We start from the raw sequence: 24,359 nt of genomic DNA, 5'->3' as shown, positions 1-24,359 counted from the left end.
GTAAAATAACAGTAGAGAATGCCCATGGTACTTGGAGAGACATTTTATGTATATAAGGGAATAGAAGATGAAGGGCAGAAAGAATACAACACATACACTGAAAAATATTTCACCAACACATGCAACTAGTTACTTCTTGAAGTTCTAGGACTAAACTCTACCTAAATTGGCCCACTGATCACCAGTGTCCTAAACCCTTCATCACTACACATCAGTAGAGAGGGAAAGTTCTAGTACTGAATGTGATGTTGAGACTAAAGATAAATTCTGGTTCAGATTAAACTCTGGCTATTTCTGCCTTTCTCTGGCCAACAGCGTGATGAATGGTTGGTATAAACAATCCATCCACTTTATGATGTTAGTACACAATGATCAAAAGATTGAAAGGGGTTCACATCAACGATTCCACTGAAATGCTTTTAAACAAAGCAAAGATAATCCACAGTGTGCATGCCCCTAGGATTTAGGGGCTGATTTCATAAACAGGAACATACTCTCACATGCAAAACTGAAGCTCTGGAAGGCCAAATGTTCTTTCCCCGCTCCCAGCCTTTGACAATGAAAACAAATCAGTAAGGTCATCCTAAGGCTTTGTGCCAGCACCTAGCTAACTTCACACTTACAACATAGGACATAATCACAAATGTCAGCCAATTCTCATGCCAAGGTAATAATATGAAATTAAAAAAATATCCGAAGCAATCATCTGACACACGTCAACGCTGGGGCAATAGATGCTAAAGTATAATTATATCCCCACGACTCTCCAAACTAAAAGGCCACGCTCTACACTGCCTAAATTGGTGAGATTACTAATCTTCTGTGGACCCATGCCACAAGAACAGAGAGACAGTGATTTTCTGACTCATCATGCAGAGAAATGAGGAACGTGCCTGGCACCCAAAATCCAGTTCCAGATACACTGGAGTTCGAAGACAAACTTGTTCCTTCAGGAATGCTGGTGGGATTTTGCCTTTTCACACTCTACAAGTTCATGTAACCAGAGGAGGTTTCAAATGAGAGGAAAGAGAAATATGATGCTTCTAAACCTTTCATACTATTTTGCTCCCGCAAGAGATTTCATCAATGAATGGAGATTCTTAAAATCTCATTTAAAAAAAAAAGGGAGGGAAGAGTAAAAGAAGGGAAATAAATTTGTATAGGTTGATGCATTAAAATAAATGCAGTGCTCCTAGTCCAACTAAATGATGGGAGAATAAATCATATTTAAACTGGTTTATGCATTAATGCTGATTAAAAACACTTACTGACCTTATTACTCATAGCAGAGTACTTTTCACAGCGGATATATTTAATCTAATGGCATTTAGTGTGCAAAAGCTTTCTGTCTGAAACCACCATATTCTGTCCACTTTATTTTAAAGTTGACACAGACTTACAGGATTTCTTCTCATTGCTCCTCCCACTGCTCTGGCAGCTTTGCTGTTGCCTGCCAGGTCTGCTAATTGCTTGTAAGAAATGGCCTCTCCAAATTTCACATCTCTCAACAAGGTCCACAACACTTCTCTGGTGAATGAAGCTGAAAGGAAGAAGAGGGGAAAAAATGAAGAAGTAACACACTGTTCAGAAGGCCGGCTTCTTCTTCTTCTCTTTTTAACCTACCAAGATAAAAATAGTCAAGAAGACTGACATTTAAGCGAGGGTATGGACAGCAACATTTTCTTTCGAATTAGCACAGCAATCGGTTCTATTATTGTGTTCTATATTTAAATTCATGATTATTAGAGAGTGCGCTCCAAGTAATTGATCACTATTAAAAAGGCATTCAAGGCTTTGATTTTCCTATATTTTTAATTTGCTTCCAGTACAATTATCCTGTTAACGCATACAATGTGCTTTCCCATTAAATTGGCAGAGTATAAATTAGCATACAGTCAAATTAAAAAAAAGGAATAGGGTGGGAGGGAGTGGTGGAAATAACTAGAAGAACTTATTTTATAAAGCTCTGGTATCTCCTAATTTCAAACTTCAGCCCTGGAGTTATCAGAGTGTATTATCCTGGCAAACTAAATACTTTTAATTGTTAGCAAAGGCCTTCAAGCTATCGTTCAGCATTCTGGGTATTTAAAAAAGAAAAGAAAAAGCAAAGTAACGACCCTGAACACATGACTTCGATTTTAATGGGAAACTTTCGTTAGAAAGTAATTACCTGTCTATTTTCTGTCTAGTCACCTTTGATTTTCAAATGGTTGGTAATAATGCATAGATAGAAACAAAATAACCCTATTACATTGTTGAAGGCTGCTAATAAGGCCCTCCCCTATGATGATGAAAAACTACATGCGGCTGACCAGATATGATTCAATTACACTAGCATACAAAGCTTTATTTTTAAATTACACCAGCATGACTAATGAGTCCAAACATCTGGGGAGGGACACAAGTTGCCTACCCTTGGGTTACTGAGAAAAAAGAAGCAAAAGCATAACAGAGAAGAAGTGCTTTGCAATATTTCTTGGAGCTGGAAAACAGGAGATCACAGTTGTACCTATAATGTCTTTCTCTAACTTAGGAGAGAAATATGGGTATGCATGAAACATTACAGGTTATATAGTTCATGATCCTCAACTAGTAGCATCTTTAGGGAGATTCATTCCAGTTAGTTGTTGCAGCATTTAAACCATAAAGCAGTGCCAAAAAAGCATGTTCCAGGAGAAAGGTCCATATGATTGGCTATGCCCAAATGGGCCTAGAGAGTATCAATTGAAAAGACTGCTACAATCTATAATTTGGTCTTCTCAATGGTAATGAACAGAGGTAGGCATACTATAGGCTAGTGCAGATATAATATTGCTACCGTTCCAACCATATTTCTGTACTATGAAACTGTCCAAAGCTGGGGAGAAGAGCTATCTGAAGCAACTGGTAGAACCGTGTCTAATCTGATGTAAGAACACAAGAATAGTTGTTCTGGCTCACACCAAAGATCTCTCAAGTCCAGAATTTGATTTGTACAAAAATTAGCGAACTAGATGCATATGTATAATGGGAAATATTTATGGCTCTCTATTACTTAATAACAACACTAAAAGCCTTTAATCATTCTCTTGGAGTGCAGAACATTTGGACTAACTAGAATTTCCTTTTTGTGAGAACTCATACGGGTCCTGGTAATGAAATGTATTCCTGTCACGACCCAGGCTGCAGAGCACCAATAACCATACACAGAGGCCAGAATCTATCTAATATCTTTATTGTAGGAATATATAAAGTTAATAAAAACAAGTGTAGAAAATAGTCCAGAATTAGACCTTTCAGGAAAGGTCAGAATTAGTCCAAAAAAGCAATGTCCAATAAGAAATATTAAGGTCCAAAGTTGTAATCCAATAACCGAAACACTCACTTTGCCAAGCAAAGTGAGGGGAGATGACAAGGTCCTTTAGTCCATGAAACTTGAGCGAGGCTAGGAAATAACTTGATACTTGAAACAAGGCTTGAACGTGGAACAAGGTAACTAAGAACAAGAACAAGGTCCGTGGAATAACTTGATAAATCCGTGGAACAAGGCAAGGATTGATCCTGGGAAACAAGGCAAAGTCCGTAGATAAACAAAGGCTGGGAAGCAAGGCGAAGGCTGGATAGCAAGGCAAGGCTTGAGCAGGAGCGAGGCTTGAACCGGAGCGCGCTGTCCAGACACAACTCGCTCCGTAGGCTGACGAATTGACTCCGCGAAGTTACTACGCGGGTAAAACACCTAAATAGAGTCTAGCTTCCCGCCGAAGCAGTTCTCTGGGAATCAGAACCGAAAGCTAACTCTGAGACCAGATGTGAGACTCCCCAAAGATTCTCACGAGAAGCAGTCTTAATTGGCCACATTCTTAGCTGCAATCCTCGCACTCCTGCGCGAAGCTGAATCCAAACTTCTCTGTTGTTTACAAAACTCCCGGCGCAAGAATACGGGAGAAGTAGGCTCTGGGCTTGTTTGACATACTTCTGGGAGACAACTTTCTTGCAGGTGCAAGGTTCCCAGATCTGCCTGGGAAAGATCTGGCTGAGAGGAATCCAGTTCAGACTGGGAAGGTAAAAAACCCAAGTTTTCATCTTCATCAGGAATTACAATGTCCTGAGCAGGACTACAAGGCCCATGGGTCATCACACTATCCCCCTCCTCAAGGCCCCTCCCAAACTGGGGCCCTCTCCCCGAGGCGCGAGGTCGCGGTTTGGTGGGATAGGTCTGATGAAAGCGACGGGTTAGATCAGGAGCATGGACTGTGGAGGCGTCTTCCCAAGAGCGTTCCTCAGGGCCAAAACCCACCCAGTCAATGAGATATTGTAGGCGGCGGCGGTGAAAGCGAGAATCCAAAATGTCCTCAACCTCGAACTCCTCCTCCCCATTCATCAAAACAGGAGGGGGGGCCGGTTGGTCTGTATCAGGTCGCACACCATCCGCCGGAAGGAGCAGGGAACGGTGAAACACTGGGTGAATGCGCATTGAACGCGGAAGTTGGAGTTTGAAAGTCACGGGGTTTAATTGCGCCACCACTGGATAGGGACCAATGAAACGGGCATCTAACTTCCGGCAAGGGCGGTGGGAGGGCAGAAAGCGAGTGGACAGGAAAACCCGATCTCCTACCTTGATTTCAGGGCCCGGCTGGCGATGTTTGTCAGCGTGGCGTTTATAGTCCTCCTTGGCTTGGTCCAGTTGCTGGAGCAAAAGTTGTTGCACCGCTGTGAGTTCCTGCAGCCAATCCTCTGCTGCGGGAACCTCTGAAGTTTCAATGACAGGGGGAAAGAAACGTGGATGGAAGCCGTAGTTTGCAAAGAACGGCGTTTCTTTTGTAGAAGCTTGAACTCCATTGTTGTAGGCAAACTCAGACAGTGGTAACAGAGAAGCCCAATTGTCCTGTTGATAGTTTACATAACAGCGAAGATACTGCTCCAAAGTGGCATTGGTGCGCTCCGTTTGCCCATCTGTTTGGGGATGATGAGCTGAAGATAAGCGAGAGTCTATGCCCAATAGTTTTTGTAGTGCCTTCCAAAAACGAGAGGTGAATTGAGATCCACGGTCTGTGACTAAACTCTTGGGCAATCCATGTAGTCTGAAGACATGTTGAAGAAATAGATCCGCAGTTTCCTTGGCCGTGGGGAGGCCTTCGCAGGGAATGAAATGGGCTAACTTGGTGAATAGGTCCACCACCACTAAGATCGTGGTGAATCCACAGGAAGGTGGTAGGTCAGTGATGAAATCCGCGGAAATTATTTCCCATGGGCGAGATGGGGTAGGAAGGGGGTGTAAAAGCCCTGAGGGCTTCTCCCTTCGTATCTTGGAGCGCTGGCATACTGGGCAGGTGTTGACATATTTTTCCACATCCTTGCGGATCTTGGGCCACCAAAAATCCCTTAGGATCAAATGCATAGTTTTAAATAGTCCGAAGTGTCCTGCTGGTTTGCAGTCATGACACAGACGAAGCGCTTTTTCCCTGCCCGGTCCGGGTGGGATATAAACATGATTTCTATAGCAGAGCAGCCCATCTTTAAGCGAAAAGGGGAAATGCAGACCTTGGCGAAGTTGGTCCTGCGCCCAGGCATCTGCTTGCTGACTAGCCCTGATTTCTTGAGCACAGATGGGTCCTGGAGTAGGGGAAGTTGAACCAATGGGAATGGATTTGGTGTTCCCCACCGTGAGCGTGGCAAAGTTCTCAGGTTGTAGCAGTTGGGATTCAAAGGTCTCCTTGCGTCCTGCAGCGTATTCCGGTTTACGTGACAGGGCGTCTGCTTGCTTGGTTTGGGCTGGGGTCACATAATGGATCTGGAAGTTGAAACGTTCAAAGAATAAAGCCCAACGTTGCTGCCTCTGATTTAGTTTGCGGGCAGTTCTTAGATGTTCTAGATTACGATGATCAGTGTGGACTTCAATGGGAAATTTGGCCCCTTCTAGCCAATGTCTCCAAGTTTCAAAGGCTGCCTTTATGGCCAGTAGTTCTTTTTCCCAAATGGTGTAATTCCTCTCTGGTGTGGTTAGTTGACGAGAATAAAAGGCACAGGGGTGGAGGTGATCTCCCACCGGTTGTAAGAGTACAGCCCCAATTGCCACATCAGAGGCGTCCGCTTGCACCACAAAAGGGGTTCCAGGATTTGGGTGCTGTAGAATTGGCTGGGAGGTGAATAGTTTCTTTAGTTGCTGGAACCCTTTCTCTGCTTGATCAGTCCAGCGGAAAGGCTGCTTTCCACGGATGCAGCTAGTGATGGGGTCGGACCAGCGGGCAAAATCTGGAATGAACTTGCGGTAGTAGTTCGCGAACCCCAAGAAACGCTGCACCTCTTTCTTGTTAGTTGGCGCCCGCCATTCCAATACTGCTGAAACTTTGGCTGGATCCATGGAAAGCCCTAGAGGCGAGATGCGGTAACCAAGGAAATCTACCTCTTGTAGATCAAAAGCGCATTTTTCCAGCTTGGCATAAAGTCCATGATCCCGCAATCGTTGTAACACCATTTTGACGTGGTTCTCATGTTCTGATTGTGATCTGGAAAACACCAAAAAATCGTCCAGGTAGATTATCAAGAACCTGTCTAGATAGTCCTGAAAAATGTCATTGACAAAATGCTGGAACGTTGCGGGGGCTCCGCATAAACCGAAATTCATAACTCGGGACTCAAATAATCCGAATTTGGTCTGGAAGGCGGTCTTCCACTCGTCCCCTTCCCTGATGCGAACTAAGTTGTAAGCCCCCCGAAGATCCAGCTTGGTGTAAACCTTGGCTCCTCGAAGCCGATCCAGTAGATCCGAGATTAAAGGCAGGGGATAGCTGTTCCGCTTGGTGATATTGTTCAATGCTCTGTAGTCCACCACCAAGCGTAGTTCCCCTGACTTCTTCTTCACAAACATCACTGGGGAGGCGGCTGGGGATTGAGAGGGTCTGATGAATCCCTTGCGAAGGTTTGTCTCTAGGAATTCCCTGAGAGCTTCTTGCTCTGGTTCAGTCAGGGAGTAGAGATGCCCTCGCGGGATCGGGGCCCCCTCCACCAAGTCAATGGCACAGTCATAAGGTCTATGTGGGGGTAATTTTTCGGCTTCTTTCTCATTGAATACATCCCAATACTCGGAGTACTTCTTTGGCAAGGTGATGATGGGCTCGGTGTCTGTGGCATGGCATACCTTGGCTACGAGGCAATGGTTTTGGCAGTACGGTGAAGCAAACTGCAGTTCTCTGTTGGACCAGGAGATGTTAGGGTCGTGGAGAGTCAGCCATGGAATTCCCAAAATCACAGGGAAATGGGGGACCTCGGTAACAAAGAAGGAAATCTCTTCCATATGTTCCCTTATCCACATCCTGGTGGGTTCCGACCACTGACTTACGGGGCCCGTCTTGAGGGGACGGCCGTCTATGGCTTGCACCACACGGGCATTCTTGAAATCATGATATTGTAATCCCAGAGAGTCGGCATACTCTCTATCGATGAAATTGTTGGTAGCTCCAGAGTCTATCATGGCGTGGATCATGACGGGTCCCCTTTTTGCTGACCATAATGTGACCACGAGAAGGAACAGGACCCCGGTTGGCGGCTCTTGGATGGATTTTTTGACCGGGTTGGCGAGCCCCTCTACACCCGGTCGTTGGCTTCCCCCGCCGGCTGTGTGCCAGTCGGCTCAGACGCCTTCGTCTCCGTGGAGGACGCCGCCGCAAGACGGGCGGCAGGCTTCCCTTTGGCTGGGCACTCTCTGGCGAAGTGGCCCCCGTTCCCGCAGTACCAGCAGAGGTTTAAGCGTTGACGACGGGCCTTCTCGGCGGCATCTAGTCTGGGACGCACATTGCCCAACTGCATCGGCACCTCCTCGCCTCCTCTGGGGTATGGGGTTGGCGGTGGGGGTCTCCACACCGGACGTGGCTGAACGCTGGCGGGAGCGGGGGGTTTTGCCCTGGCTCTACTGCCCTGGCCTCGAACCCACTGTTTCCTGTTGGCAATCATGACTTCAGCCCGTAAACATTGATCAATGAGTGCCTCGAGGGTCTGGGGAGGATCCACCTTGGAGATTTCTTCCAGCATTTCAATGTTGAGACCCTCCCGGAATTGTCCCCTGAGGGCTACATCGTTCCAGCCGGTGTTGTGGGCCAGCACTCGGAACTCGGCTATATACTGAGACATAGGTCTGTCTCCTTGGAAAAGGCGACGGAGTTTGTGACCGGCTGCCTCCAAATTGTCCTCGATTCCCCAAGTCTCCTTGAGGTGGTCCAAGAAGTGTTGCGCTGATCTTAGGTGTGGAGAGGCTTGGTCGAACAGTGCCGTCGCCCAGCTGGCCGCTGGCCCGTCTAGAAGACTGTAAACCCATGCCACTTTGATGTCTTCTTGGGGAAACTCGGCAGCACGGGCCTCCAGATAAGCTTGACATTGGCGACGGAAGACATGAACCTTAGAAGCTTCTCCAGTAAACTTGGTTGGCAACGCCATGGCCGGAAGACGAACTCCGCGTTCCTTCAAACCCCTTATTTCTCCATCCTGTGCATTGAGCTTATCACGGATTCGGTCCACCTCTTCCTTGTCGATGGTGTAGGTAATCGGCTGGCCGCTCGGCCCAGGTACGACTCCGGTAGACATTCTGGCCGAGGTTAATTGGTGCTTAGGGTGGCGGAGTCAAACTGTCACGACCCAGGCTGCAGAGCACCAATAACCATACACAGAGGCCAGAATCTATCTAATATCTTTATTGTAGGAATATATAAAGTTAATAAAAACAAGTGTAGAAAATAGTCCAGAATTAGACCTTTCAGGAAAGGTCAGAATTAGTCCAAAAAAGCAATGTCCAATAAGAAATATTAAGGTCCAAAGTTGTAATCCAATAACCGAAACACTCACTTTGCCAAGCAAAGTGAGGGGAGATGACAAGGTCCTTTAGTCCATGAAACTTGAGCGAGGCTAGGAAATAACTTGATACTTGAAACAAGGCTTGAACGTGGAACAAGGTAACTAAGAACAAGAACAAGGTCCGTGGAATAACTTGATAAATCCGTGGAACAAGGCAAGGATTGATCCTGGGAAACAAGGCAAAGTCCGTAGATAAACAAAGGCTGGGAAGCAAGGCGAAGGCTGGATAGCAAGGCAAGGCTTGAGCAGGAGCGAGGCTTGAACCGGAGCGCGCTGTCCAGACACAACTCGCTCCGTAGGCTGACGAATTGACTCCGCGAAGTTACTACGCGGGTAAAACACCTAAATAGAGTCTAGCTTCCCGCCGAAGCAGTTCTCTGGGAATCAGAACCGAAAGCTAACTCTGAGACCAGATGTGAGACTCCCCAAAGATTCTCACGAGAAGCAGTCTTAATTGGCCACATTCTTAGCTGCAATCCTCGCACTCCTGCGCGAAGCTGAATCCAAACTTCTCTGTTGTTTACAAAACTCCCGGCGCAAGAATACGGGAGAAGTAGGCTCTGGGCTTGTTTGACATACTTCTGGGAGACAACTTTCTTGCAGGTGCAAGGTTCCCAGATCTGCCTGGGAAAGATCTGGCTGAGAGGAATCCAGTTCAGACTGGGAAGGTAAAAAACCCAAGTTTTCATCTTCATCAGGAATTACAATGTCCTGAGCAGGACTACAAGGCCCATGGGTCATCACAATTCCTGGTTTAAAATCTTGCAGGGCTTATTCATATCACATTCTGTTTGGTAGATCACAAGACTTCTTGTGCAAAACAAAGTAGATCTCACTATCTTGAACTGTGCCACACTTGTCCTGCAGTCTCTGACCAAATTTGGCTTTCTTTGCAACTCCTCAAGCAGAGATGAAAACACTTGCAGACTCGGAGCATCCAGATTGGTAAGGCTGAGCCTACTATGGCTCCTTCTTGCCTTTTAATTTAAAGCAGTGAAAAAAACCTCAGGTTGAAATACTGTATTTCTTCAATTTTAAAACACACTTGCCCCCTTTAAAACATCTCTAAATATAGGGTGCATCTTAGAATCACAGGTGGTGGTACTGAAATTGTTGTTGTCGGTACTGAAATTAGGGTTTGTCTTACAATTGAAGAAATATGGTAGTACCAGTTGAGTATCTCTTATCCAAAATTCTGAAACCAGAAATATTCCATGTTTCTGATATAGATAGATAGATCTTGGAAAGCTTGCATATACACAAATGAGATATCTTGGAGATGGAATCCAAGTCTAAACACAAAATTTATGTAATTTAATGTAAACCTATACATGTAGCCTGAAGGTAATTTTACATGGAGTATTTTCCATAATCCTGCGCATGAAACAATGTTTTTATATATCCAATCACCAGAAAACAAAACTGTCACTATCTCAGCCACCCATATGGACATTTTTAGATTTTGCAATATTTCAGATTTATGAAATTTCAGATAAGGGATTGTCAAATTGTAATAACATTTCTTTTTGATGTTTTCATAGTGAGTTTTTCAAGGGGTGGGGAATATACTTTTTTATTCTAGTGATTTGAAAAAAACTCTAGAAAAGGATTCTTTCTTTGTTCTTTAAAAGAAGCATACTTTTATGTTTGTTTTAAATAAAAAATCACTTCTTAACTGAATAGAGCGATAATCGCTCTATTGAAAAAAAAATCTGTTTAGCCTTTATTATAACATTAAGCAAATTAAACATCAGCATAATCCAGGTGATACTAGAAAAGGGTCATCAAAGAAATTAACTTTGTTGTTCATTAATTTACATGGATTAGTAGAGGGCGAAAAGATATCAAATCTGCTCTAGTTTTTATGATATAATTTCAAACTGTACACCATTTGTGGCACTAGGGTGACTTTGGGGTTAATCAGACTGATTTGTCCTTTTAATTGCTTTCTATTCAAAGAAAATTCATTAGATAATGTTCTCTTCAAAATTCATGAATCAATTTAACTGAAGAAACCATATTAACAGCTTTGGGTTCATTAGCACATGGAGTTGTGTTACTAGCTGATTGCTAGGAGAGTTTCCTTAGGCAAACAAATTTTGTTTACTGTCATTCCTTTCCAAAAGCCTATTTCAAATCCAATTGTAACAAAGGGGAGAGTGGCTTTCCCCCATTCAATTTCATCACTTTCCCCTGGTTTGACTCTGACCCATGAGCTGCTCTGTCTGCTTTTTGATTTCATAAGGGTGAATTTCAATAATTAATTTTGAAACCAAGGGCCCTTATCGGTTTGCTCTTGACTTAAGCTTCCAAGCATTTCATGGGACACATTATTGGGAACTGCAGACTCACAGCGATTCATGGCACCCTCCCTCTTGCCTTGAATTCAGCTTCTACATCAGGTTAACAACTCCTTTGGGCAGACAGCAAGAGTGTTTTCTGTATAGACCATCAGTGATGTGCTGCTACTACTGCGGAAGCTAACTGGAAGCAAAAGCTGACAGGTTTTATAACAGCAAGTAGCATGAAAATGTTAACCTCACGAGAGTAAAGAAGCATTGGGTAGAAGTAAATGGGGCAATGGACGTACGTAAGCAATGATGTCCCCAAGGATCTGCATTCAGATTGGTGCTATTCAACGTAGTTATTAATGATCTGAGCAGTGAAGTAGCTATGTTCGTAGATCTGTTAATCTATTTAAGAGGTTGATATCCCAGGAATGGAGAGCAAAATGGCAAATTAGTTTTTGTCTAATATGTTGAGTCTTCCTTAGAGATACTAGCAGGACTGGCATGTTTGGGAGAGGTGTGGCACTCTTACAGCTCAGTTAGCGTACCTCCAACTGTTTGCACTGAACAAATGGCCTGTCCACAGAAGAGTGGAAGCAAATGCTAAAAAGTCATTGGAAACAATATGGATCACCCATTCTGAGAGGCATTCAAGCTAGCACAGAGACTCTGCCCAGTTCAGGATAGCTTACTTTGTGCCCCTCTCCCTTTTCTCCAGCTTCTGATCCTGGCTCTCCACCTCTGGACTATTAGTATGTCAAGGGATCATGTAGCTGCCACAGTAATGTCTGCTGATGTCAGAACAGAGCACCCACATTATTAAGAATAAGAATAAGTTGATCTATCTCCCTTCTTGGTCATGCAGGAATCCCATTCTGACATCAGCAGATGTGACCTTTGTGGCCAGATGCTCAGCTGGAGCTGTGTCTGGATGAGAGTGGCAGCAACATGGAGATGAGTTGTTCTCTTTCACTTAGCTGATCAGTGATGATGGTGAATCAGACCCAACCCAGCTGTCCAGACTGCCTTGAAGTAAAGTGGGGCAATGTTGGATTAAAGTTTTTTAAAATAGGATACTCAAGAGAAGTCACTGTACATTGTGAAATCAGCAGTGGATTCACAATGAATACAAGTTTTTGGCCCGTCCAGACATGCCATAAATTTTACTTCCTCAGATGTATGAAAGCTCTCTCTCCAGGGAGATTAGATTAGCCCCCACTTTGTCCACTTTCCGTAAAAACATGAAAACTTGGATGTTCCAATGTGCCTTTAAATAACTGTTTAGCTTGCAATCACGCCTGCCTGCCCTAATTTATTTATTGTTCTGGTTTTCCAGCACTTTATTTCCAACCCTGGCCCTATTGTTCTGTGTTTTGCACAAGTCTTGCCCTTCCCTCTCAAATCTGAGCATGCCCACTTTTTCCAGTTACTGCTTTGTGGTGTTGATTGATGTATTTATGATGTTTTTACTTTTTCAGTTTTAATGGTTTTAATTATATTGTTTATTTGTTATGTATTTTTAATTATGTAAGCCTCCCCAAGTCCCTTCAGGGAGAGGGAGGTGGGTTATAAGAATAAAGTTTTTTGTTGTTGTTGTTGTTGTTGTTGTTGTTATGATGTATTAAATTCTTTCTCTCTTTTAGTCTCTGAGGTGCTACAAGATCCCTCTGCATACTGGTATTTCAGACTAATACTGGTACAGCAGAGTCTCACTTATCCAAGCTAAATGGGCCGGCAGAATCTTGGATAAGCGAATATCTTGGATATTAAGGAGGGATTAAGGAAAAGCCTATTAAACATCAAATTAGGTTATGATTTTACAAATTAAGCACCAAAACATCATGTTATACAACAAATCTGACAGAAAAAGTAGCTCAATACGCAGTAATGTTATGTTGTAATTACTGTATTTACGAATTTAGCACCAAAATATCACGATATACTGAAAACATTGACTACAAAAATGGCTTGGATAATCCAGAAGCTTGGATAAGCAAGGCTTGGATAAGTGAGACTCTACTGTATGTATTTCAATTCAGCTCAGGACTGATAATCAGCTACATGCTTCTAAGTCCTTCAAGTGAATTACAATATTGTAAAGCATGGCCAAACAACCAAGGAATTTTCCAGGACCCATTAAAAACTACCTGTGTGACTTGCCAAGGTGTTAAGTGTTGTTGCAAGATCTTCCCACTGCACCACCATTAAGGGTAAGGAAATGCAAAGACAGCTCTTCACATTCCTGTATTATTAAATCAATTTGAGATTTTTTTCTTTAGTACTGAATCTCAGGATGCTTTAAAAAAAACTGGCTAATGTTGTTGAGCTCAATTAACAACTGTAAGGTTGCTCAGGGAGTAGGTTTTTCCCTTTTTTATTACATACTAGCTTGGGGACCCGGCAGTGCCTGGGTTATTCGAGAAAGGCATTGTTTGCCTGTGTTCCAAGTGTAGTCTAGATCCAATGTCAACTGGGTGCAGTGGGTACAGGTGAACTACAACTCCCATACACAAGTCTGATCGTCATGGTCCATCTCCCTCCAAACAGCAGCAGGGTGTAGAGTAGGTCATCTGGGCTCTATGTGCCAAGTTTGGTCTTGATCAGTCATTGGTGGGGGTCGCAGTGGTCTCAGGAAGTGAGTGAAGTATTGCAATTCCCATTGTCCATGGGCCATCCTCCTCCAAACAGAGCCAGGATGTAGAGTGGGTCATGGGTGGTCTTTGTGCCAAGCTTGGTCTTTATCAGTCATTATTGTGGATTGCAGTGGTTTCAGGAAGTGATTGAAGGTACTGTAAATCCCATCATCCTTGGTCTGTTGTCCCCCAAGCAGCAGCAGGACGTAAAGTGGATGATGTAGAGGAGGTATGCCAAGTTTGGTCATGATGTATAATTGGATATAGTAACAGTGGTCTCTGGGAGATGAAGCATATGAAAGTACTGGAAATCTCATCATCTGTGGTCCATCCTCCCCCACACCACACCTGGTTGTAAAGTGGGCTACATTGGATCTGTGTGCCAAGTTTGGTGTAGTTCATTCATTTATGGGCATCTCAATGGTCTGTGGGAGATGTATCAGGTGAAGGTACTGCAATCCCATAATCCATGGTCCATCCTCCCCCAAACTGATGTAAAGTGGGTCATGGGGGTTATGTGTGCCAAGTTTGGGCCAGGTCAATCCTTCGTAGTGTTTTTGTCCTCTTCATAACTCTCTTTTAGTTGCCAATAGTTTAGTTCATTGTTGGGTCGATTAATTTAATCTCTTCCTGAGTTTTTAGCCTTATTCCTTGGTTGTCTATTTTTATTATTTGTCTGTAGGTCAGCTATTTTTCCCTTGGGATTTTTCTTATATGGTCTGCCTCCATTGGGAAGAACCCAAATTTGGTCTTGATCAGTCATTTATGGCAGTTGCAGTAGTCTCAGGAAGTGAGTGAATGTACTGCAAGTCCCATTATCCTTGGTATGTCCTCCCCCAAACTGCATCAGGACGTAAAGTGGGTCATTGGGGGGGGGGGGTTATATGTACCAATTCTGGTCCTGATCTGTCAGTTAGAATAATAGTGGTCTGTCAGAGACAAAGTGTTTAAAAGTACTGCAAATCCCATAATCCTTGGTCCATCCTCCTCCAAAGTGCTGCAGCATGTAAAGTATGCCATTTGGGATATGTGTGCCAAGTTTGGTCCAATTCTGTCATTCGTTTCAATTGCAGTGGTCTCAGGAAGTGAGTGAAGGCACTGCAAGTCCCATAATCCTTGGTATGTCCTCCCCCAACCTGCACCAGGACGTGAGAGGGTCATTGGGGTTCTGTGTGCCAGGTTTGGTCCAGTTCCATCACTGGTAGGCATCGCAGTGCTCTGTGGGAGCCAAAGCAATTGAAAGTACTGCAAATCCCATCATTCTTTTTTGCCTAATTTGGGTTGTCCAAAAATTGGAGAGTTTGTGGTGGGGCTTCAGTGACTGAATCTACATGCAATCAATGGGGCTAAAGATTCCTTAACCCCACTGTACACAAACATTTCCTCACAACTTTGCAAATACTTTTTCACTCCTTATAATTTCATTGAAATACCCTCCCTCCCAAACTGAAGGAAAAAAGGCAATTTTCCCGACTTCCTTGCCTCCCTATTTGGTCCTGGTGTCATTGTCAAGCAATGTGTGTGTGTGTGTGTGGGGGGGGGGGGTACTGAAGAAAGCAGCATGTCCACCACTTTGGGCGCTTGGGTGGAGAGGACCAGCAGTGGCTATTCTTAATAGGGGCTTACTTAAACAAAGACTGCTAAACCTTGTGAGGCTTATATAGTAAGCCCCTATTAAAAATGGCTACCACAGCTATGCTCATTTCGAGTGCCCAAAATGTCAGGGAGCACAGAGCATTGACCCATGGATGTCAACTCAGGTTGTTTGCATCAATGTTTTATCAAAACATTTTCAACTAATAGACAACTATATACAGTATTCAAGTGTATACAGACAAAATTGTTTTTTTCCTTATCCAATACTCTTATACTGTACCTCCAAACAACACCGTATCTTACAATAATATGCACATAGTTTTATAAATGTATCTGAAATGTTAATTTCACCCTGTAGGCAATGAACACATTAATTAGCTAAAGGCAAGCAGCTTGGTGACTGTGCCAAATATTTTAATCATTAAACTCTGCTAGTGTTGTAAATATAATCTGCTCAAAATAAGAAGAAACTCTGCTGATTTTTAATGCAGCTACAGACCTTGGATATTGTTAAACATACAGGAGAATTGTGCAATGATAACTGCGTTCCCCGTTTATAGTTCTTTATAATGTTCTTTGTTCAAAGAGATCAAACTTGTGACAAAGCTGAATTGCAAATTGTCTGAAATAAATGTAGTATCCAGTGCCTCTGGCACCATGCTAAACAGCATATAAGACAAGTACATAAAGCTCAAGGGAAGTATTTAATTCAAGTTCATAAATATCCTTGAAAAATCTCTTCTGCCCTCTATTTTGCCAACTGGACAACTGGCACAGCACAGTAAAACATACTGCAGATGTAACCTACTGCAGACTTCAGCAAGGGCAACATCTTAATAAAACACAGTATTATAAATGTGACATCAACCAAAATTGAACAAACAAACAAAATTGTTTAATTGATTCAATGTTTTTACCCCACTGGACTTATATTATATTCCTCATCAACAGCCTCTTGATATTTTGATCACACTCTGATGTTGTGTTTTAGGGTATTGTAATACTCCAAATAACCTAAAAGCAACAGATCCTATCTGATCTTGCAAGCCAATCTAAGGCCCCATCTACACTGCCATATAATCAAGTTCCTGAATCCAGATTATCTGCTTTGAACTGGATTATACGGCAGTGTAGACTCATATAACCCAGTTCAAATCAGATAAGCTGGCTTCAGAAACTGGATTATATGGCAGTGTAGATGCAGCCTAGGTCAGGCTTGGTTAGTTTTGGATGGAAGACTGTGAACAAATACCAGGGGCAGTGTGTGTTTCCAGAGAAGGTGGCTGCAAAAACTTTGTGTATTCCTTGCCTAAGAAAACCCCAATAAAATTCATAGGGTTGCCATATTTCAACAGGTGACATGAAGACACATACATACACACATACATAACATAGGTTGTCTGTTAAGAAAACAACTTCACTCCATCTACTGCCACTGGAAAACATATCAATCAATAATGGCAGACCATTAGCAAACAATGAAGCAAGGAAAGATGGTCATTTGAAAATATTTACGCCATTAAGTGTAACATGTATTTTGCACCATGACAATTATTTCATTAATTTTGATAGTTAAAACATTTGATTCCTCATAGATATTTTCAGAAACTACTAGAAACACACAAACTAAAGAGAGTTCATCTAAGCTCCAGTTGCTTCAAAAATTGGAGAATGAAAAATGCAACGTAAATCCCAGAACAAATATTTAGTTTATTCTTCACTGGATTAGTCCAGCATTTCTCTAGCCTTGCTCAAGTTGACTTTTGCATCTTGACAAGGAACAATAAAGATAAACAACTTTTGACAGAGCCGTTTGAATGGCCACGTTGCAAAATAAAAAAAATATTAAAGGGTTCATATGAACTACGCTACAAAAGAAAGTTTGAGACTGCACATTGTCTTCAGACACAATGCAAAAATGAACCTATTCAGAAAAAGTCAATTATTAAGGCATTATCAAATCATAGCGTTAGTATCTTGTCTTGTTTATAGCTGGTGTCCATTGTTTCTCACCTGAGATGAAATGGGAAGTGATTGGCAGGTGAGGCATCACCAGAGATTTTGTTTTGTTTTTAGCTTTTTTTGCCGGGGACGAAATTATGGAATATTAAAGGCTTTTTGATTTATTTTCACATCTTGCTTGGGGAGGACAAAGTGGCTTGGTATATACATTACGACTAATTCATATTTCAGTTTAAACAGTTTAAATATTCATTATCTGACTTCACTTTCAGGACATCTTTTTTTCCATGATGATACTTTAATGTGGGGTCAGCTTCAGGATGGAACATACAAGCCTTACTCCCTTTCCATCCTCTTCCTATTTACCTATACAAAGCATTTAAAGACTGTGTGTCTGATGTACATTTCTGTTTCAATGTTAGGAAGAATACAGAGCCTTTAAAAGGTGCCTTATGGAAGACAAATACTAAAGCACTGCCTGGGAAAAGGATTCTGGGGGATACCGTCCAAAAATGCTAAATGGATTTTGGTATGTCTATGGATAAGATGAGGGTCCTTCTGTGGAGATGCTGCCTCGGGGGCAGCAGCCTCTAATCACTGCCACCATTTTTTCAGACATTCAAACAGATGAAGGACCTTATCACCTTAAGTGAGTGATTCTGGCGGGGGGCATAGAGAATCCATCACCCCACATCACTTAACATACTGCTGGCCCCACAGTAATAGGGCCACTGTCCTGTTTTGTCTTTCAAGAACAGCCTTAAGACACTGTGGTAAGTAAATGAAAACTGCTTTACTTCAGCAAAATATAATGTACAGCACACTCAGTGGAATAATGCAAAAGGAAGCAAGGAAGTCTTAGGGCAAATGCAGTTCTTAGTCTCTGATACAGTCCCAAATCAAATAGCAGTCTTACTTCAGACAAAGAAACAGCAATAAATCCAGATGCAGACTCTGAGCAGGCACACGGGGAGCGACGGCATTAGAGTCAGTTTGTTACCAGCAAGAGCTGGCTGCACCTGCTTCTGCTTTATAGCTCTGAGTCTCCACACAGCTGCTAGGGCAGTTCCTAATTACTCAGCTGCATTTCTTGCAGCTATTCTAGCTGAACAACGTCTCTGCTCTGTTTCCTTTCGCCTCTCCTGAAAAGTGGGTACTTGCAAAGTCTCCTCCTCAGATTCCAACTCACCCTCAGATTCATGAAAACTTTCCTGCTCCCCTTCCTCTTTTGAAGAAGAGCAATCCCTAACAGCCACAAAGTGAAGTCCACAATATGTGAGTGTGGAGAAGAGCAAACCACAGGCCACCTACTACAATGCAGTCTTAGCCACATTGACAATGGGGGACCTTCTTACAGCAACACCAGAGGCACTCCAAGGGGCCAGCTACAGGTCAAAGGACATTTAATATAATGACAAGTTCTTAACTTTGATTGTTTTAAAATACAATACAACTGTACCCTCAGTTCGCTTCTGATGTGATAAATAAAACACCCCATGGGGGAAGAATCCGCTGCCTGGCTTCTCCCCATTGTAGCAAAGTGTGATGACCCATGGGCCTTGTAGTCCTGCTCATGACATTGTGATGCCTGATGAAGAAGAAAACTTGGGTTTTTTACCTTCCCAGTCAGAACTGGATTCTTCCCAGACAGATTCTTCCCAGCCAGATCTGGGAACCTTGCACCTGCAAGAGGGTTATGTTCCAGAAGTATGTCAAACAAACACTGAGGCTACATCTCCTGTGTTTTCTCGCCATGAGTTTTGTAAACAACAGAGAGGTTTGGAAGCGGCCTCGCGCAGGAGTGCTAGAATAATTGCTAAGAATTTAGCCAATTAAGCCTGCTTTCCATGAGAATCTTTAAGGAGTCAAACATCTGGTCTCAGAGATTAGCTTTCGTTTCTGGTTCCCAGAGAACTGCTCTCGGCGGGAAAGTTAGACTCTATATAGGTGTTTTACCCGCGGAGTAACTTTGCGGAGTCAATTCGTCAGCCTCCGGAGCGAGTTGTGTCTGGACAGCGCGCTCCGATCCAAGCCTCGTTCCTGTTCAAGCCTTGTTCTTGTTTTCAAGCCTTCGCTCCTGTTTCCCAGCCTTGTTTACCTACGGACCTTGCCTCGCCTTTCAGGACTAAACCTTGCCTTGTTTCACGGATTTTACCAAGTAATTCCACGGATCTTGTTCTTGTTCCTTGTTACCTTGTGCCACGATTCAAGCCTTGTTTTCAAGTATCAAGTTAATTCCTAGCCTTGCTCAAGTTCATGGACTAAAGGACCTTGTCATCTCCCCTCACTTTGCCTGGCAAAGTGAGTGTTTCGGTTATTGGATTACAACTTTGGACCTTAATATTTCATATTGGACATTGTTTCTTTGGACTAATTTTGACCTTTCCTGAAAGGTCTGCTTCTGGACTAACTTTTACATTTGCTTTTATTAACTTTATATATTTCCTTAATAAAGATATTAGATAGAATCTGGCCTCTGCGTATGGTTATTGGTGCTCTGTAGCCTGGGTCGTGACACAAAGGCAACACGTGAAGCCTCCCGTGTTGCTGCGGTGGCAGCGTACACTGCTTGTTCTCCTCTTTCACCACGGAGACCAGCCGGAAGTAGACTTGTGTCATGTAATGGGCTCCATGGCAAGTGCCGTATGATAGGCAAATTGCTCCATCTGATGAAGTCTGAAGAGAGTAGGTGCTTCTTTGAGGTTATTTCAGGATGAACTAAGATCTTGTTTTCTGACACTGTACTCAGAGGAGAGGGTTCCTTTTTTGATAAGAGCTAAGATACAGAATTCACACTGACCTTTTGGCTAAAATTTCTAGATGTGGACATAAGTATATAGGGCAAGTACTGATCTATCAAATAGTTGCATAATTTGGATAAAATAGATGCACAAAGGTCTACCAAATGCTTTAATTGGTTTCTGAGTTATTTTATCACCAAATATAATTGTCCAGATGTGTGAATTTAGGTTATACGTATGTAGGCTATATCCTTTTTCAGTAACAGCTTGCCTTGAAGCAAGCCTGTTTTTCTTATTACATGGGCTGTTGCTAAGAGTTACAAAAGTATCTGCAAATCTTTCAAATTCTTTCCAAGTCATTTTTACAAATATAGATAGTTGCTTTATACAACTGGCTGTGAGCATATGACTCATGTTTTCAACTTATAGACAACTATACACAGTTGTCTGGGCAGGGGAGAACCAAAAAGATACTGAGAAGATACTTCATTTGCAGATATACATTTTAATAGAAAATTCTAGCATTGTGGATCAGGCAGGAATAACTTTAAAAAATCAATGATGAACTCCTGGAATCTACTCCAGAGAAAGCTTTTCATATTGCCTAGTCAGATACAGATGAGCAATATATCCACACTTTCCATACCGTCTTTTCTCTTGTATTATTTTATTTCATTCATCTTTCTTTTGGAAAATTTAGTTGCCTTCTTAACTCTGCTCTGACTGTGTTCCTGCTGCTTTTAACACTATAGATAAATCTGCCTGACAGGATGCTGCAGAGAGGCAAAAGTCCATTCCTTATTTAAAAGGACACAATACATATTTTGCGTCTCAAACAATATATATACGGAGAAGGAATCTGACTTCACACTAAATTCTTTCTTCTCCTTTGTTGAAACTGAGCGATTTTGCAAAATGCAGAGCTTCTCAAAGAGAGACTTGAGAAATAACGAAGTGTAGTATTCTGAAGAGAAGAGAGGAGATTACCAGTGTAATTCTACATATGTCTACTTGTAAATCAGTCCCATTGAGTTCAATCCGGCTTGCTGCCAGTCACCTGACGCTAAGCCCCAATGAACTCAGTGGGACATACTTCTGAGAAGCCACGTACTGTATTGTTAGTACTGATTCTATCCAAATTTAGCCTTCTATTATGGGACAGAAATTTCACTTCTACCATAATACCTGCAGGAATTCCAATCTATAGTGCCAGTTTTCTTCTCAAATAGCACAAAGTGTTCAGGAAACAGTTATAGCATTTGATTCTTATCAGTCTGGCATATATATATATTCATTGTGCACGTGTGCGTACATGCATGCAAGTAAGACTACCCCATTCCCTTCATTTAGCTTATATATGCCTATTTTTTAAAGAAGGAAAACTGTATAAACTACAATATCAGAAGAGCTGATTGGATTTGATCTTGCTGCCTTCGTTCTTACAAGGCAACGTGAATGAACACAGTATTTCTGTTAACAACATAACTCAAAACTCATCATTTTCTACATTTCACACATTAAGGAAATCTCAGTCATCAGGTGTTACAAAGAGTTAATGTCGCATTTTTTTTTTCATTTAAGGAATGTGGACGCCTAGTCAGGCTAAGCATTATTTCATTCTCATGAATATAAATGCTCTGACAATCTCAGTCTAGTTTTCAGTGCACTGGAACACAATCTCCAACCTGATATTGCTAGGACATATTATAGTGTTAGCCTTTGGAAATGAATACTTTGTCTTTTCGAGGTGCTGAGAATATGTTGGACTCACCGGCTACATTCCCCTTCCTGCTCCTATCATCCAACAGCAGATCAATTTAAGTCTTTCATATTGATGAAATCAACAATTTTGAAACAAAAGTTTCTCAGATCAGACAAGTCTTTTAAACGCATAAGTGTTTTCATGGGAGCAACGGCAAGTCTCACTCTGTTTTACACACAAATGCACAACGGCACTCAAATGTGCCAACTAAGGTTGACATAGTTGTCACTCAAACAAGGGAAAAATCACTGTGGTTGTTATTAATAATTTGGTGTAGGGAATTAAGTGCTTCAAGCAAATAAAACAGCTATCTGCATATTTATTTTATTAGAAAATAAGCCCAGGCTCACTTTCCCCTGCTTTGGAGACGTGTCCCATCACACTATGTTAAAAATGATTCAAACATTAATTGATGTGTGACGATGATATTCCTGAAATAGCCTCCTCAACAATAAGAAGTGAACAAACTTGTTTTGCACATTGGCAGACTCACTGCTGCTCATGTCTCCTCCAGGGCATAACCTTGTTATCAAAACAATAAAAAGGTAGAAAAATCTGATTTGAAACGACACAACTTCATCAATTCATGCACAGCGGTGTTTCAGACACTGATGTCCCTTCATCATGCCCAGATTGTAAATGACAGTTAGGACAGCGTCAAGTCACACCTTTCCTTTTGTGCCTTTAAACACAACAAAAGATCGCAAAGGGAGGATGCACAATACATATTTTATGCACGAGGCACATTATACTAAATATACTAATAGCCATTAAAAATGCATTAAGGTGCCATCGGTGTATACATAAACATGGCCAATAACTCAAAAGTGCGATCCATGTACAGTCAATTATGAAACATATTGCTACCACCTTGGCCTTTCTGAGATTCAAGAAGCTGAACGGGAAACGGCGTTAGCTTTATTAGCAAACACATCACGCACCTTCTATGCTTCTAAAAATACGTTTTCTCCTAAACTAGGACTGTGCCCCACAGTCACACTGAACTGCAAGAAGAGGAACCATATAATCAACATAATTTGACTTAACTTCAGGGAATATTTACAAAATCTAAGGGGGATACATTTGATTGATATCTACCCATGTGACTTATTAGGCTTTGTCTAAAAAAGCCCCAAGGTACTGTTAAATAATTTTTCATTGATAATCATGCTGTCTCTGCTATCAGCTAACTTTTGAAGACCAACCCGACAGAGAGGAGCTAAGCCCCTTAATTTCTTAATAAATTATTCTTTACCATAGGACGGGGATTATACCATGTAGAAGGCATATCATTACTGACAGAGCTGTCAGAGGGACAGGTGAAAGGAAAACTGGCAAGCTTTAATTTCTCTGCTGAGAAATAAGGGGTTCTTTTGGGATTAATCTCAGTATCAACATTGAGCCTTTGCCTCAGGGCAGCTGAGAAATTCAAAAGAAGTTGTGACTGAATTTTGAGTGATGGAATCTAACTCAAATTGCGCAGCTGACTTTGGTTTCTCACCTATTCAAATGAGGAAGAGGCAGTTCAGGTAGTAGTAGTAGTAGCAGCAGCAGCGATAATAATAATAATAATAATAATAATAATAATAATAATAATAATAATAATAAGAGGAGGAGGAGGAACAGAAACAGCAGCTGTTGTAGTAGCTACACCAGTCATTTTGAGTAACAACTAATGAGCTGACCTATAGCTTCATAATGGCTACTTGCATGCAGCATAGGGTCAGGCAACCTTGACAACAAGGAGTTTTATTTCAGGGTCTTCTTTGGATCAAAACACAGATATTTCCTTCCCTTTCATTCATTATTTAGATATTAAAATTGGTCAAAGAGTATGGATGATCATTGCATATTTGAATTTTACATTCAGGAAGAATGTTTAAACAGTACACAAGCCTCTTCAATAAACTACTAGACAGGTCTTAAGACAGGTACTATGCTGGTATCAGAGGTAATATATACATTTGTAAAATGTTGTATTTCATATCACAAATGAGCTTCATAAAGCTCTAAAACTATTATATATTAGATCCTAAAAACCAAACATCACACTACAATACAGTTGGAGATGACTATGAAGGAGGAATTATGAGGCCTAAAAGACCACAATTTCAGGAGTTCTCGCAAGACACATACACTTCATTTTTCTTTTTCTGTGTTTAATCCCTTACAGGTTCAGCTCTTCATCTTTTTAAGATGCTACAGTTGAAACGAACAAAAACATGTTTCGCTTTTAAAAATCCAAACCATTAATGTAGAAACAATTCTCACTACTTTCACTTCCTTACACTTAAAAGACATTATTAGAATAAGAAAAAAAGCCCCATCCTTCCCTAAGCAAGATTAGTATTTGCAAGCTAAAGCCCTGTTCTGCTATGACAGAACTCAATGGCAAAAGCATTACAACATTTGCATTTATTATTAGTTGATCAAAATTCTTTGCACTCTTGAAAGCAAGTACAGGTATACTTCAGTTGACAAAGTAGATGTGTTCTTAGGCACTGCATTTTAAAGAGAAAGTTTGCTGCCTGGGGGAGAAATAACACGGAAAAAA

The 24,359-nt window shown here is 41.9% G+C and overlaps 1 protein-coding gene across 3 annotated transcripts in view; it reads right to left on the bottom strand.

Annotated features, from left to right (window-relative positions):
* mgmt (O-6-methylguanine-DNA methyltransferase) overlaps positions 1-24,359 on the bottom strand; it is a 261,325-nt gene that overhangs the window by 12,436 nt on the left and 224,530 nt on the right. For all 3 annotated transcript variants that reach the window (XM_008106688.3, XM_062976078.1, XM_062976077.1), the window contains one exon: positions 1,401-1,540. In XM_008106688.3, the coding sequence (XP_008104895.1) occupies positions 1,401-1,540 (140 nt within the window). The remainder of the gene's footprint in view (positions 1-1,400; positions 1,541-24,359) is intronic.

Source organism: Anolis carolinensis, chromosome 3 (assembly GCF_035594765.1).
Source record: "Anolis carolinensis isolate JA03-04 chromosome 3, rAnoCar3.1.pri, whole genome shotgun sequence".
In the NCBI taxonomy this organism is placed as follows: domain Eukaryota; kingdom Metazoa; phylum Chordata; class Lepidosauria; order Squamata; family Dactyloidae; genus Anolis; species Anolis carolinensis.
This window is presented reverse-complemented; position numbering and strand designations above follow the sequence as displayed.